The 16,876-nt window shown below is 41.8% G+C and overlaps 1 protein-coding gene across 1 annotated transcript in view; it reads left to right on the plus strand.

Annotated features, from left to right (window-relative positions):
• DOCK5 (dedicator of cytokinesis 5) overlaps positions 1 to 16,876 on the plus strand; it is a 197,263-nt gene that overhangs the window by 67,136 nt on the left and 113,251 nt on the right. The window contains exons 3-4 of the mRNA XM_058670037.1: positions 6,368 to 6,408; positions 12,485 to 12,540. Coding sequence (XP_058526020.1) covers positions 6,368 to 6,408; positions 12,485 to 12,540 — 97 coding nt within the window. The remainder of the gene's footprint in view (positions 1 to 6,367; positions 6,409 to 12,484; positions 12,541 to 16,876) is intronic.

Here is a 16,876-nt window from a genome sequence, read left to right on the forward strand (position 1 = left end):
GGTTGTGCCTGAGCTGTTGGCATATTCATAACCCTGTACTTGGTGTCCCTGTGTTTGCAAGCATTCTCCATTGAAGACCCTTTTGTATTTTGATAATGTGTGGAGCTATTCCCTTTTTCCTCAGACAGAATTATTCTGTCTGTTGAATGAGCAGCACATGTGTCTTTTGAATCTTCAGTTGCAGGTGGAACCTCAGAAACATTTTCCTAGCCACAGTGTCCATGCCAGTGGGGCAACCTGTGCTTCATCGTTGTCCTTCATTTTCTAATACTCTCTAGTGCTATGTGAAATTTCATTTTTTGTTTACGTGCTTCTGTGTTCACACACAACCAGCCTTCCATATCCACGTGGATTCAACCAACTGCAGGTGAAACACACATACACACACTACACTACACAACATTACATTATACTACACTACACAAAAACACACATACATGCATACCGAGACATTGTGGCACAGTGGATCAGTCATCACTGTGGTACCAGCTTTGCACATTGTATTGCTGGTTCAATTCCATTCTGCTCTGCATCTGATCCAGCTCCCTGCTAATGCACCCAGGAAAGTAGCAAAAGATGGCCAAAGTACATATGTCCTACCACCCACATGGATGGAGTTTCTGGCCCCTGGCTTGGGTTTGGCTTGGCCCTGGCTGTTGGGGCCATTTGGGGAGTGAAACAATACTCAGACAGTCTCTGTCTCTGCCCTCTACCTTTCAAGTAAGAATAGAAAATCATTCAAGAAATTTGTAAAAATTTAAGATACTGTGTCTGTAATGAATATGTACAGACTTTTTTTCTTGCATTATCCCTAAACAATTACAGTGTAACAATTGTTTCCATGGCATACATTGTGCTAGCTGTTATCAGTGCTCTAGAGATGGCTTAAGATATCTGGAGGATGTATATGTGTTACATGTAGCTACTATCATTTTATATAAGGAACTTAAACAGTCACAGATTTTGGTATCTGATGGGGGTTCTGGATCCAATCCCCTACTAATTGCAAAGCATTACTGTACATGTTTATTTGCACTGTAAAGTAAGATATAGGATGTGAATAAATTTGTATGTCTTACTCTGCCAGAACCTATTGTTGACTAGGTAAATGAATCTCCAATCTATAAAATAGTTATTTTGGAAATAGTTAACTCTTTCATGCTCAGTTTTGAAGCATGAATGTAAATAATGAAGATGAATAATATGTGTAAAGAGACATGGTATATAGTAAAGTAGTGGAGAAATAGTCCTGTGACTTTTCCACATGTGGCTTAAACTCGTTTCAGATAAAAATATTTAGTCCCAGTCATATTTGAACATGTTCAATTCTGTGTTACTCTGAGGTAGTTCCATGGCAGTCTGATAGTGTATAGTTTCACTTTTGTTAGAGATTGCAGGATTTATACGTAGCAAAGTGTACTCATCATAGGGACACAATTCAATGAGTTTTTATCAAATAAATGCATCCATGTATCTAACATGCCAGTCAAGATGTATGAGAGCATCTCCTCATTCCAGAAAATTCCATGGTGCTCCCTTCCACACATTGCTACCTTCAGTGATCAGCCACTGATCTGATGTGCCTAATTTTACCTGTTTGTCAGGTTTGTATAAATGAGATTATGCATGGCTCTTGTGTGTGGTTTCATCATTCATCATGGTGGTTTTTAGGAATGCTGTAGTGTGACTATGATTTGTTCTTCAAACTCCTGCAGGAGTTTAATCTCCAAAGTTTGGTATGTGGTAATGAAAACATGGACAGTTAATTGCGCTGTGGCATTTAGAAGTGTGATTTTTGAGAAGTGCCTAGACTCAAGCTAGATTGCAGTGATTAACCTGGGCCCCCGTGATTAAATGCTGCTGAACTGACAAGAGGAGAGACAGACCTCATGTGCCTGAGCAGACACCTGCTCTCCCTTTCTCTTGCCATGTGTGTCTTGTACTGCCTTGGACAATAATAGCATTAACACCTTCCTGATCTCAGACGGCAGAGCACCAGAACCCTGTACCAAAATGGAAACTCTTTAGTTTATAGTTAGTCTGCCTCAGGTATTTTGTTATATAGTTAAAAAGCTGATTAATCCAAACTTCATTCATGCTGTACCATATGTCAGTTTTTTCCTGTGTTTCTGTGTTATATCTTTTACATTAATATGCTGTGACTTATTTGTCGCTAATCCTATTGTATGCTTTTTCACCAGTTTCAGTTTTTTGACTACTAAGCATGAAGTTGTGGTAAGCATTCTTTTCAAACCTGTAGTCAAGATTTTAAGTTATTTTCTTCAGCATCTCAAATTCTCCCATGGTGCTTACTCAGCCACGTGACAGTCTCAGCGCTTTTCCATCACTGGTCTGGTTTCTATCCCCATGATTTTGTCTTCGTCTAGTTTTGGTTTGCCAGGATTTATTAGCAGAAGCTGTTTTTTCTTTTTAACTTTTAGCACTCAAATTATATAATAGCCAAATTATTTCTGTAAGTTTTATACTGCATAAAGCAGTGCATTCCTCATTCCTCTTTTTTTTTTTTTTTAAGATTTTATTATTATTGGAAAGCCGGATATACAGAGAGGAGGAGAGACAGAGAGGAAGATCTTCCATCCGATGATTCACTCCCCAAGTGAGCCGCAACGGGCCGGTGCGCGCCGATCCGAAGCCGGGAACCAGGAACCTCTTCCGGGTCTCCCACGTGGGTGCAGGGTCCCAAAGCCTTGGGCCGTCCTCACCTGCTTTCCCAGGCCACAAGCAGGGAGCTGGATGGGAAGTGGAGCTGCCGGGATTAGAACCGGCGCCCACATGGGATCCTGGGGCTTTCAAGGCGAGGACTTTAGCCGCTAGGCCACGCCGCCGGGCCCCCTCATTCCTCTTAATTTCAAAGGAGTTTCAACTTCCCCAGAAGTCTTTCAAAACCTCTTCATTTCAGAATTGTTGCTCCTTTAACTTGATACTTTCATTTTCAACTTTATTTCTTAACTTCCCATTCTGAAAGATAAGGATTTAACTGCTGCTTACTCCCTTCCAACCATACACCTTGCTGTTTTCTTAATGCAGTTAATCGAATAGAGAGTTTGCCATGGATAAAATTGGTTTTTTTTCTAGCAGTCATCATTTCAACTATTAAGCCTAGGTAGTGATGCAGCAGGGGTTGTGGGAAACACCTCTTTTGAACAGTGTGTTCTTTATTTTTATTTATTTATTTTTTTAAAGATTTATTTATTTTTATTGCAAAGTTAGATATACAGAGAGGAGGAGAGACAGAGAGAAAGAGCTTCCATCCGACAATTCACTCCCCAAGTGACCTCAACAGCTGATACAGCGCCGATCAGAAGCCGGGAGCCAGGAACTTCCTCCAGGTCTCCTACTCAGGTGCAGGGTCCCAAGGCTTTAGGCCGTCCTTGACTGCTTTCCCAGGCCACAAGCAGGGAGCTGGAAGTGGAGTTTCCGGAATTAGAACCGGTGACCATATGGGATTCTCAGCGCATGTAAGGTGAGGACTTTAGCCGCTAGGCCATCATGCCAGATCCTTGAATAATATGTTCTTGTAGCAATTTTTTTTTCTTGGTTCTCTGGATCTTCCTCTGTTATATACTCAGGTTGTTGACAGAAACGTTAGCCTCCCCTGGTTATATTCAAACAAATTAGGTACTTTCTCAGTTCAGTTGTTGCTTGGATTCGTTCCTCACAGAACCATCTGTCATCCTGCCTCATGTCGGATGGGGCACACAGGCCATATATGTTTCTTTCTCTATGAGCTCCCTCATCATCTGTCTCAGCGTGAGAAAAATAGGAATGGAAGGAGTTTAACAGAGTTCTGGATAAGAGGGATGCATAGATTAGTACCTTGGTTTGTTTATCCCACATATTGAAAATCATGAGTTCACGTAGACATCTTGGAATTCAACACCACGGCATTCGTTTCTGGCCTTTCTCTGCACTCGCTGTATTTGTAGTGTACGTATGTGTTTGAGCAGCTGCTGCGTGTGTAACCCATCTTCCCTCTTCTTTGCTACACTAACTCCATAGGGAGAGATCTTTCCACTGGACTTGATCTGCTGCTCCCTGCAATCTATCATCCCTTCCGCACATCCACTCTTTGGAAGTCTCCTCACCCAACGTGCGCTCTACCACCCTGCGGCTCTTTCCCTGTGGAGTGCTCCTTGTGCTGCTTGGGCTGTGATCTGCCATGCCATTGTGCTCCCTCCTCACAACCCCTCCTTGTCAATACCCCAATAGCCGTATGCTCCCCACCTCCCGACACACATACCTTTGTCTGCAGGGCTCAGCTCATTGAGAAGACCAGGCGACACCTCCCAGTCCCTTTGCCCATTCCCCAAGCTTTACTTTTATTTCAATCTTCTACACCCAAGACTAGTACTGGTAACCCATTATTTTTGCTTAAGCCCAGGAGCTCAGTTCCTTTGAGTGTCTGTGTTGCCCTCCTCATTGATGGCTGTTTCTAGTGAAACCAGCAGCCACTTCTGTGTCTTCCAGATGTATCCTGTGTCTTTTCTTTCTTTTTTTAAAAGATTTATTTATTTTTATTAGAAAGTCAGATATACAGAAAGGAGGAGAGATGGAGAGGAAGGTCTTCTGTCCGATGATTCACTCCCCAGTGGCCGCAGTGGCTGGAGCTGAGCCAATCCGAAGCCGGGAGCCAGGACTTTCTTCCGGGTCTCCCATGCGGGTGCAGGGTCCCAAGGCATTGGGCCGTCCTCAACTGCTTACCCAGGCCACAAGCAGGGAGCTGGATGGAAAGTAGGGCTGCCAGGATTAGAACTGGCGCCCGTATGGGATCCCAGGCATACAAGGCGAGGACTTTAACCACTATGCTATCCTGCCGGGTCCTCTTGTGTCTTTTCATCTCTCCTCATTAGCCCTGCATCAGTCTCCTCTTTATACGCTGTATCTCTGCTTCCTCAGGCCATTCTTATAAAGCAGCCAGCATGCTTTTTCCCGAGCCGCGGGTATAAAAATGTTTAAACCCATCAGTGCTGCCCACTGTACTTACCAAAAAAAAAAAAACCCCAATTCCTCCATGGCCTTTAAGACCAATATCTGTGGTAATGAATCCTGGCTGCAAATCAGCATTGGCACGGGAGCTTTTGAGAAGCACGAAGTCTGGGCCCCACCCAAGTCCAAGTTAAATAAGAGGATCCAGGATGTGGGCCAAGCCACAAGGGTTTTACAAGTTCCCTGCCTGGACTAATGAACATCCAGGGTTGAGAGCCATGCTTCCTTTACCACCACCTTTTTGCCTCCTCCCCTGTCCCTCTCTCACATTAAGCTCTAGCAGTTACGTCTTGCTACGTTTGAAGTTCAAGCAAACTCTTGCCTCCCAGCTTTCTCACTTAATTTGTTTCTGTTTGGAGGTTTCTTTCTACAGTTCTTTCCATGGGTGCTCCCCTTATCTAAAGGATAATGTTAGGTGACCCACCACCGTCAGTAAGGGAATTCTCCTTGATCATGTCTTTCTTTCTCCTAGCTGTTACTCTGATCATCTTGTTGGTGTGTGTGTGTGTGTGTATGATCTTCATGATATTGCTTGTTTTCTAGCATCATGGTGCTTGTATTAGCACTTAATAAGCATTTACTGAATGTCTGGTTATGGAGGGAAAAAAATCCAAGAAATAGGAACTGTTCAGTGGAAACCAAAACATGCATGGTAATAAGGGGGACATTTGGATGTGCAGGTGAAATGGAGCTGTGAGAGCCTTGCCTGACAGGGATTATTAGAAACCAGCTTGGGGTGAGTGTTGTGATGCAGCGAGTTAAGCTGCTACCTGTGACGCTGACACCCCATATGGGCACTGATTCATGTGCTGGTGCAGGGTCCCAAGGCTTTGGGCCATCCTTAACTGCTTTCCCAGGCCACAAGTAGGGGGAGCATGGCCGCTGGGATTAGAACCGGCATACACATGGGATCCCGGCATGTGCAAGGTGAGGACTTTAGCGCTAGGCTACCTACCGCAAGGGGCTCAAATAAATAAATTTTTAAAAAATGTGTACCTGTGGTAAAAATCCATATTCATTCATGTAAACACGTGTAATGAATGACTGCAAAATCAATGTTAAAATGTTGGGCTGCAGCTCGTCTTTTGGGAGGTGAGGGGCGATTCTTCACTTTCTCCCAAGGATTAGAAGCTGGGGTTGATTCTAAGTGATTGTTAAATTCTGCAGTTAAGACTTCAGTTCTAAGGTAGATCTGGATTTTTTGGTTATAGAATTGACTGTTTATTCTAACTCATCTTTGCTGATTTTCCCTTGGGCCTCATTGCAGTGTTGCTAACATGACATGAGAATGTATACTGCTGATACTGTTATAATAATCTAGAAAATCTAAAACATTTTGTCTTCTCTTTTGCCCTAACAGGTTGGTACAGAGGATATACCCTTCAAAATAAATCGAAAAAGGTATGGCTTTTGTTTTTTAGATTCCATTGGAAATCTGCCTCCTACTTCGGTATTTTCCTGTTCTCTAAGTGGCCTTATGTGGTCTCTGTACCTCATTTGTGCTCTCTTGAATGCTCTGCTTTGGAACTGAAGGCAACTGCTCTGACCTCAGTGCTTTAGTACAAGAATATAAATTCTGTCAAGGAGAAGGTCCCAGAGAACTTCTTGCTGTGTGTCCCTCAAGCTAGCCAAGGTGCTAACCCAGTCACACCACCCTGGTGGGATTCTGTGTGTCACCGAGGCTCTCCTTGTATCTATACTTTACCACCAATTCTGAAATCCCAGAACTACAGGGTCTCCCTCTTTGCACTTGATTCGTTCCTTCGTTGCAGAAATGGATATGCCAGAGTAGTGCTTTTCTTTTTTTTTTTAAACATATTTGTATTGCATTTCATTTTTTTAAATTAATTACATTGCATTATGTGATATATTTTTTATGCACTGGGATTCCCCCCGCCCCTCCCCACACCCTTCCCCCACGGCGGATTGCTCCACCTTGTTGCATTTCCATAGTTCAAATTCAGTTGACATTCTTTCATTGGAGGTATTTACCAAGCATAAAGTCCAGCATCTTATTGTCCTGGTAAGTTCAATGGTTTCTTGGTGAGACCATCTCTGGTCTGAAGGTAGAGCCGGCAGAGTATCATCCCAATCAATTAAAAGTCCCAACATAATATTTCCAACCATTTACAACATGGTGGCATTAATTGACATGGTATTGATTAACCAATATGTTAATAGGAAAATGCAGGTTCTCAACCACAACCTGTGACTTCTTCATAGACATTTCAATTTTGGTTTATATTCAGCCGTGTTCTATACACCTTAAAATGGCTTAGATTGCTATTCAGCTGTCTCATGCCTATTTTAATTTTAGTATTTAGCAGGTTATAGCATTGAAGCATGATTTCGCTGAACCTGGCTGTTTTTCAGGTGGTCTAACGCTATAATTCTATATGTCAACAGTTTAGGTGAGCATGTTTAGGAGGGGTGTGCAGAGAAATCTTCCATACCCCAGTGAGGAATAACTAATCTTTGTGTCTCACCCAGTGAGTTATAAGTGCATGCCCGCTGACCGTTTCCTGTCTGTTTCTAAGCTTTCCTTGTTGTTCTCTGTCCATCTATTCTAGTTTTGTTTGTTTGTTTGTTTGTTTGTTATGAGGGGTTTCTGGAGCGCTCCTGATGGTTATTACGAGAGGGGGTGGGGACCCAAAATTGGAAGCAGGCAAGGACCAGAGAAAGCTCCTCTCCCTAGTCCCGAAGGAAGTTTACTGTTCTTCTGTTTCTGCGGACCGCTCAGGGATCCTGGTTTTAGCAGGGTACTACAATTTGTTGTTGATGTTGTTGTTGTTGTTATTGTGATCGATGTGGCTGTTATGAAATGATGTCAGTCCGAAAAATAGTAATATTATCTCAACCCCAAACAGCCTGTATCTCATGCAATAAGATATTGTAAAGTAACCAATGATATGAAGCAGATTGCTTATGATCTGCATCAAAGAATTGTAACACCTAATGTACTTGTAAGACCCCATGATACCTGGAAATGGGAGGGGAGAGCAGAGAAATCTTACATCACCCTAGAAGGTGTGAGGAAGATGGGAAATATAACCTATCAGGATCATAACTGGTAACTCATAGACAACAGACTCGAATTAGCATTAGACAATAGCAAAACTACAAAGGCAAATGGGGGAATCAGGAGTAATCCTAACAACCTCTTAACAGGAGGTCATACGAATAGAGCAGGGAGGGGTCCCCAGAGTGGAGCAGGCGGACAGGAGGAGGCTTTTATCCCAAACCTGAAGACTCCTAGATCCTCACCGAGGACTACATCCCTACTGCCAAGGAGACCACGGGGAAATGGAGTGCCTTCGGAGACCAAGAACTCTGAGGTCACCCACTCCCAATTGGATCTACCACATGGGATGGAAGAAGCCCAATTCCTGCCTTGCAGGATCCAAGGTCATTGGAACAGAGTAGTGCTTTTCAAAGTGTGAGCCTCACTGCCCCAATAATAAATCATGAAATCAGCACCATGGGAGTATAACCAATGTGTTCCCCAAATCAAAGTTGAATGCTAAGGGAGAAAGTAGATGCAATGGGAATGATTGTTTGACAAAATGTTGTTTTAGAAATTTGTCTTTATATTTTATGTGTTTTCTGTGTGGTAAAGAGTTGTCTGAAAAACCTAACTCTTACTATTTGTTGTGGGCAGAGTTTGGAAAATATTGACCTAGATAGCTCTAGACAGTTCCTCTTCCCCAGTGTCAGAACTGCTAATCATCAAGCTAAAGGAAATCTATTAATTACGTTAACACCACCCACAGTTTATTTTAGGTCTCGCCAGCGCTTTTTCTTTGATAGTGCTCACTAGAGCAGCATGGCATGTCAGCACTTTCTTTTCAAAGTGCAGAGTTGATAGGACCTTATTATTTTGCAATTAGTTCACATGCCAAATAGTGCATTAGGGGAGGGGTGGGGTGGAAGGGAGAACATTTTAGAGCTTATCAAGAGGGGAGTGGAAAAAAAGAAGCCTGCAGTTTTATTCTTCAAACTCAGCATGAGCTAGAACCAATCCTATGTAAATGGGCTAATGTTGGACAGTCAGTTCTTAAGAGCACAGGACCCTATCTACAAGGGATAGGCTATTGAAAAGCAGAACTGTTTTCAGTAATTTATGCATATATGTGTATTCACCTGTTTTTTTTAACTGACAGTTTGATATTCCTGTAAAATAAATCAGTGTTTACATGTTATGCAGGTATCAGTTCCCAGAATTTTGGTCCCTTTTCCTTCTACAAACCCTCATATTGAATTTTATCTACCCATAATTTGTTTTTCTAACCACATAATACTTTCAGCTTAATAATTTTTTGTTTCATCTCTTGCTGATAGAGATTTCTCTGGGACTTCAGATAAAGACCTAAGATAGCAAACCTGCTAGAATGAATGAGAGCCTCTTCTAAAGCAAGGACTTTCTTTCTTTAGTGATATAGAACTTGGTGTGTAGCCACTTGGGTCTTCTAACCCTATCACTGTTGATTTTACCTCCAGTTGTAGAAATGGCAGTTATTTCAGAGCTCAATCATAGGTAATGAGTTTGATGGTCTTTATTTGTCGAAGAGATTACTTTCGTAAAATTAGTTTTCTATCCTTTCTTGTAAGAGTTATTTTTTAAGCACACAAAAGCCATTCTTTGCCAAATTATATGAATGTAAGGACAAATGAAATGCTTAATTTTTAGCTGGCAGTGTCAATCATTGGAACTGCATGTGAGCTGTGAATCTTCTTTTCAGAGCGTCTGCAGTGTGTAATGATCCTCTTAAGCATAGAGAAGCTGGTTACTGAGGCATCCTGTGATTTCCCAATATATCAAAATCCATCAAGTTAGTGATGCCTTTGTTGTCTGCTTTGAAAAGCTGATGAATAGGCTGCCCTGCTAGGATCTAAATGATAAGTTCCAGATGCATGTTAATTTTTTTGTTTCATTAAAGCATTATTAGAAACATTCTTAAACTTAAAACTTTATCCCTAAATGAGTTATTTAATTAAGAACGGCTCCTTAATCATGGTAATGAAGAAAAATGCTATAATCAATGAAGTGATGACACAGGCAAAAGCCAGATAGCTATTTGTTGATTTTTTAAATTTAAAGATCTTTGTTATGAATAAATAGGAGGAAAATTAGAGGAACTTGAGAGACATTTGCTCTGAACCGTGCTCAAGTTTTGACACCCCTTCATTAAGAGACCCAGCCCATTAGAAATGCTCTTCTAATACCAGTCCCCCATTTCGCAGTCTTTAGGGAAGGAGCTCCTTGAAAGGCCTATTGTTTTAATGGAAATGCTTGGTGTCAGTTATAAGCCAACGTAGCCATTTAGAGTGGTAATGAAAGGAGCCTGTGGCTTTACAAATTGAAGAAGCCAAGAGCTTTTAAAAAACTAATTATTGATCCTGACAGGATTGTGGGGGTGTGGATAAAGACAGCATCTAGAAAAATCATTAATTTTTTTTTAACTCAAGTGAGCAAAAAGGCAGAATTGAGAGGGAAACTATAAATCGGAATTATCTTACCGCAGTTTACTATGGCTGTCTGTGTTTCGTAGCAGCACGGAAAGTGCTCAGATTTACCAGCACAGTGAAATGGCTCTGTAAGGCCAGATGCTAGCCTGGAGAAACAGTGGTTAAAAGCGTCTGAGAGGTAATACAGTACAATAAAATAGATACTCCTTAATATGAAGTCATCATGTTAACCCAGTGTGCATAAGCTGTTTATTGATCTGCCCAGGTGTTGTAGAGTTTGCCACTTTGTTTATACTCCTGTCTTTGTTTATATTTCTGTCTTGGAGGTTAGTAGTTACTAGGTTATTAAGTGGGACATGACCAGATTAGAAATGCATCAAAATTCTAGTTGCTTCTTTACCTTCTTCCCTGGAAATGTCTCCTGCAAGAATATTCATTTGTGCAAACAGTGATACCTCTTGTATAGATCCCAAATATAGGTGCTAAAACTATGAATTTTTGACCCCAACGTCTCCCTTTTTAATTGTGAGAAGCAACACATCACATAGCATCTGTCCGCTTCACCAGTTCTAAATGTATAGTTCAGTGGCGTTAAGTACATTCACATCATCTTTCTCCCATCACCTTCCTGCATCTTCCCAAATTGAAACTCTGTAGTCTCAAAATAGTAATTCCTCGTACTTTTCTGCCCTCTGCCCCAGTAAGCCCCATTGTGCTTTGTGTCTGTGATTTTGATAATTCTATGAATCTTATATACGTAGAACCATTATCTGGCCTTTTGTGATTGACCTACTGTACTCAGGAGAATGTTTTCAAGGCAAATTCTCAATGGTTTTTCTTCTCTGCGAAATGACAATCAGCAGTTTATTGACTGAGCTCAGCAGGCAGAGGAGACTTGCACAGTTCCTTCAGTGCCCAGGAACCAGTGTGGAGCATTGGAACTCCAGAAATCAAGTCCAAATAGATTTACACACATTTTGAAGTTCATTTTTAACTGATTAGTTTTCTGTAATCCACTCCATCCCCGTGATGAAAGAGCTCCAGGTCCCCTTGTCTGTGTTTGTGTTCTTGGTTTTATCAGCCATGAATTTTGGATAGTGTACCGCAAGCCTATCCATGCCTCATAGTGAGAAGAAGTCATGTGCTTTCTTGGTTTCTTCTGCCTTCCCTTACAGGAAGCAACTTAATCTCAACTGTCTTTGGTGTTTCTTCTTTTATTGGCAAGGAATGAAAAGGGAGAAAAGATATTGTGTGCAAAACTATAATACATGAGCCTGGACACAAGAAGCACCCAAGTTGGCATTCATTTTGTGTCCCATCTCTGAGTGAATTAAGAATCACCAGGAATATAGGCATCTTGCACCACACTATTCCGGGTGCTGTGACACTCCCTCATACACTTCTGTCGTCAGTCACCCGAACATGTAATGTCCACGTGGTTCACACCAACTCCTCTGGCAGAAGGGTGGAGATCTATTGAACCCATGGTGCTTTTCCTGATTTTTCCAGTTTGACAGTCAGCATATCATAGGGCAAATATTGTCTTCGCAGGTGGCATCTCTTCTGTTGCTTGATAAACACATCATTCTGAAAACAGTTTCTGTCTACTCATTTGGTCTCCTTTTTTTTTTCATTCGTCTGAGCCTTAGCAAAAGTGCTCCTTAGGGAAGTAGAAGGGAGAGCGATAGGAGTCTATGATGTGTTAAAAACAAACAAGTAACTAATACTTGGTGATTTGGGGTACATTTGATATAAGTGAAAGTGCTGAGAAAAATTACTTGAGAAAATTAGCATATTTTCACTAGCTATTGAGTCCTCTACCTCCCTCTATCTCACTCATTAAATGAGACCTAAAGCCACAAATATCTTGTAGCAGATAGGAACTTAGAGAGTGTAGGGATTATTGCAAACCCAGACACACAGGTGTTCTCATTCATTCTGTGTCATGCATGGTCTTTATTTTGGACTGAGGCTTTTTATGTTCATATAACCAAAGTTCTTTTCTCTACAGGGTATCTTCCCTGAAACATATATCCATCTGAAAGAAGCAACTGTGGAAGACAGAGGGTAAGATCGCATGTAGGTAGACTCCTAGAAAATGATGAAGCTGTAAGATCATCATTAAACAATGCCACATATCCATTCATATTGCTCTCGCCTCATCAATTGCAGTTCTCCTCCTATGAGAGATGAATTAATAAAAAAATACTTTTCCTGATATAATTACTTCCTCAATCCGGTACTCTCTTTCTGTAATTGTTCCTCCCTGGCATCTTTCCCCAGAATGGTAATGACAGAAGTAATGACCTAAGGGCCTTGGCCTCCCTCTTGCATTTACAATTGCTCAGTGTGTGTGTGTGTGTGTGTGTATGTGCATGTAAACATTTTGTGGCTCTTGTGGTTAATCCTGAGCATTTTGTAGTTTGGGATCTTTGAGAATTAGATGAGTAGATTATGGCCTGCATTTATCATCTCTGAACAGTGGGCAGATCAGTTAGCCTCAAGGACACCATTGTGTTTCATATTGGTATGTGTTCACTGAACTAATGTGTATGAATGTACCCTGCAGATTTAAATCTGTTAAGTCTATGGTATTCTTATTTGTTGCTCCCATCTTGTGTGCTCTGGATAGTCTTTTCTTTAGGGTAGCTAGGAAAAATGAGTTATTCAGCTGAATAGGGAGAGAGGAGTTGTGGCGTTGATTAGTCTGTGGGTGGGAGGACTCAGGAGGCAACGAGGAGCATCTGGAGTAGGACTGCCTGCAGGAGTGACAGAGAGGGTAGAGGTAGGGCTGAGGGACAATCAACTGAACCCCGGAGTCACATAGAAATGGGAAGGCGCATCCTCAGCTTGCAGTGAGAGGTGGCAATGGTGCCTAAGTTAACACAAATCTTCAGTGGCACAGCCAGGACCAAAAACCAGGTTTGTATTGCACTGGCAGACAGGTGATGGAGAGGCCTCTTCCTATAAGGAGGCTTGCCCAATAAAATGCAGGATGCCCAGTTAAATTTGCAATCCAGATAATAAAGAAGTTCCTTAACTTCTAAAGGGTTACATCTCAATAAACCCATCCGAAGTGGGAAATTTAAGTTGAGTATGTATTTAATATACCTAACCTAACAAACAGTGGCTTAAACAGCTTGCTTTAAAAATTCTCAATATAGTTGCATTGGGCTCACTTAGAAAAACCATCTCACACAAAGCATATTTTAAGCAAAGTGTAATTTATTGAACACTATACTCACATTGTTGGCTATACCCTCAGAGAGTTGTAAAACTGAAAAATTGAAAGTTAAGCTACTATAAGTTGGAGACTGTAATTTTTCATTGTGTGTCCCAGATATCTTTGAGTCATACATGTTCTCCACAACTCTCTTAATCTGACTGAAACGTACCTTACTTGGGCAGTCGTACCATGGGTCCCCATGTGTTTTCTTGCTGTCTCATTTTGCTAATCATAAAAGTACTGGAGAAGACTTACGTGAATGAGTGTAGTACCTACCTTTTTGAAGTCTGTTGTAAGGAAGTAAGGATTTGGGTGAATGTACATTTTTACTGTACTTTGAAGCAGCAAATAAGATGGAAATCCAGGGCCATTCTAGAATGGAATACTACTCTGGAGCTACAAGCAGGTCCTGGGGTCTCACCTTTCCAGCCTGCCCTCTCCCACACCCCTTTTCCCAGTTAAAATAGTTGCTTGACAGATACAGCTTAAATGACAGAAATTTCTGCTCCCAATTCTGAGAATCACCAGAGTCATCCTGGCATGATAATTGAGGCAGCTGGAGAGAACCAAATTGGGAATCTAGGGGTGAGTGATTGTCCCAAGCGAAGAATATGCCACTTGAGAGCACACATATCCCGTCTTGGAGTGCCAGGTTTAGCTCTGCTCTTGGTTCCATGTTCTTGCCATGTGTGTTTTGGGGAGCAACAAAGGAATGGCTCAGTAAGTTATGTCCTGCCACTCTCATGAAGACTTTAATTGAATTCGGAGGTCCAGACTTGGCAGTTGTTTTTGCATCCCAAATAAGTAAGAAAACAAACAGATAAAAGTGGGGTAGAGGTTGAGCATGTACCCATCCAGTGCAGAAACTCAGTTCATTTGGGTGGGTGGGATGTGCTGTTCTCAGTTCTCTCCTTGATTGGATGCTTAGATACCACAAAGGCTCCCTTCCCCACCATGTGCAAGTTTCGGTTTGTTTTAAGGCTGAGCAGTCCCATTTCTGCCTTTGAGCTCTAGGGAATATCCTAAAAGCCTGATTAAGAATTGTAACTATGGGAGAATCAAGATGGCGGAATAGGGTAAAGACATGTTTAAACAGATGGAGAAATATTAGCCGGTGTGAAGCAGAGAGGGCACATTCCAGAAAATAGAGCACAGAGCAACAGCAGAGGAGTACCTGGAGACTGACAGACACAGGAAAGCAGCGAAAACAGTGGTGTGGTGTTGCAGTGACTCCAGCGGGATTCAGCTATCAGCAATCTGAACTTCACAGGCAGCCAGAACTCCACCAGCAACAAGGTGGGAAGGGACATTTACCAGGAGCTCCAGAGATGAACCCAGACAAAGACCTGCCCATCCTGATGGTCAGTTTGATTTGACCAGGAGCAGAGACAGAGCAGCAGGTCCCAGACAGGCAGTGCAGGAACAGGGTAGATTTCATGGCTCAGTCTGTCTCCTAGAGCCGTATTGAGTGCCATTTTGTTTAAGGAGGCAAGGGCTGTGGATAGTACTGCCCATGCACTGAGTTGGGAGTGAACTCATTTCTGACTTGGTGAACTGCAACAACATGGCATCCTATAGGTTCCACCCAAGACAGGCCCGGGTAGCCCTCAGACCTGATTTCCAGCAGATCAAGAATTCTTGTAGTGGCATATCAGGTGCCATTCCTTATAATGTGGCAAAGGCTTTAAGACTGGAAAGGACAACCGTGAGAAGCATATGCACTGAGCTGGGATTGAACTCACTGAACTCAATGCATTGCATTAGTCCCACACAGAAAATAATACTGACTTTGACATTGTATGGGTCAAAATAGGTCTGTGTGGCCCTCAGATATAACAGCCAACAGGTTCCAGCAAGATTACCACCAACAACAACCTAGCTGTATAGGACACCTGATATCTCTCTAATCCTGGGATCTGCTTCAACAGAAAGTGGGAGAAAGGTTGTATAGACAATGGTACAGCCTAAGCACAGTATCACAGGAGGTAGAGACTGGTGAGCCAGGAGCTGGGGCTACAGAGACCGTGGTGGAAACCTAACATAAAGAACCAAGACCTGGAACTCACTGGGGGGAGTGGCACAAGTGACTGCAAACAAAGAGCCTTGTACCAACTGCAATAAGTAAAATCGAACTGTAGACCTGTGGGTGACAGAGCTTAGAAACCTGCTCCAAGAACAATCTGCTAACCAGAAGTACAATCCAAGAGCAAAAGAAGAGACAGAGGCACAATGAATATTACTGAAGACTCCCCTGCAAAGGAACAAAATCCTTTGCCAATATCAGAGTTAACTAAGAAAGAAATCTAGAAAATGGGAGATACAGAATTCAAAACACATTATAAAACTTCTTATCAACAACAGGAAGCACATAAAACAGGCGTTCAAGGAATTCAAGGAGTATGTCACACTGGAAATGAACCAAATGAAAGCTGATTGTCAGAAATGAAGAACACAGTGGAGCAAATTAAAAGCACAGTGAAGAGTCTCTAAAATAGAATGAAGGAAGCAGAAAAAAGAATTTCAGAATTGGAAGATATTTCCTGTCACCAGGGGAGAAACAAACAAAAAGCTGGAAGCAGAGCTGGTCAGGCCAAAAAAAGTATTCAAGAATTGAAAGACACTATTAAGAGGCCTAATGTAAGAGTTATGGGAGTCGCAGGAGGTGCAGAAAGAGAAGCTGGGTTTACAAATGTATTAAATAAAATAATAAGAGAAAATTTCCCTAATCTGGAGAAAGAATTGGGACACAGCATCCAGGAGGGGCATAAGACTCCCAATAGGCTTGACCAAAAGTGATCTTCACCAAGACACATGATCATCAAGCTCTCTTCAATTGAACATAAGGAAAAGATCCTTAAATGTGTGCATGAACAAGATCAGTTGACATATAAAGGAATGCCAGTTAAATTCACAGGAGTCCTCTCACAGGAAACTATATAGGCCCAAAGAGAATGGAACATATTCCAGATTCTAGAAGAAAAAAAATTGTTGGCCCAGGATAACATACCTAACAAAACTTTCCTTTGTCTTTGAAAATGAAATAAAATTCTTCCACAGTAAAGAAAAGTCAAAAGAATATGTGTCTTCCAAACCTGCTGTACAAATGATACTTAAAAATGTTTTCTTGACAGAGAAAGGGAATAGCGCCCACCCAAAACCAAAGGCAAATGCAAAGAA

Source organism: Ochotona princeps, chromosome 11 (assembly GCF_030435755.1).
Source record: "Ochotona princeps isolate mOchPri1 chromosome 11, mOchPri1.hap1, whole genome shotgun sequence".
Lineage (NCBI taxonomy): Eukaryota > Metazoa > Chordata > Mammalia > Lagomorpha > Ochotonidae > Ochotona > Ochotona princeps.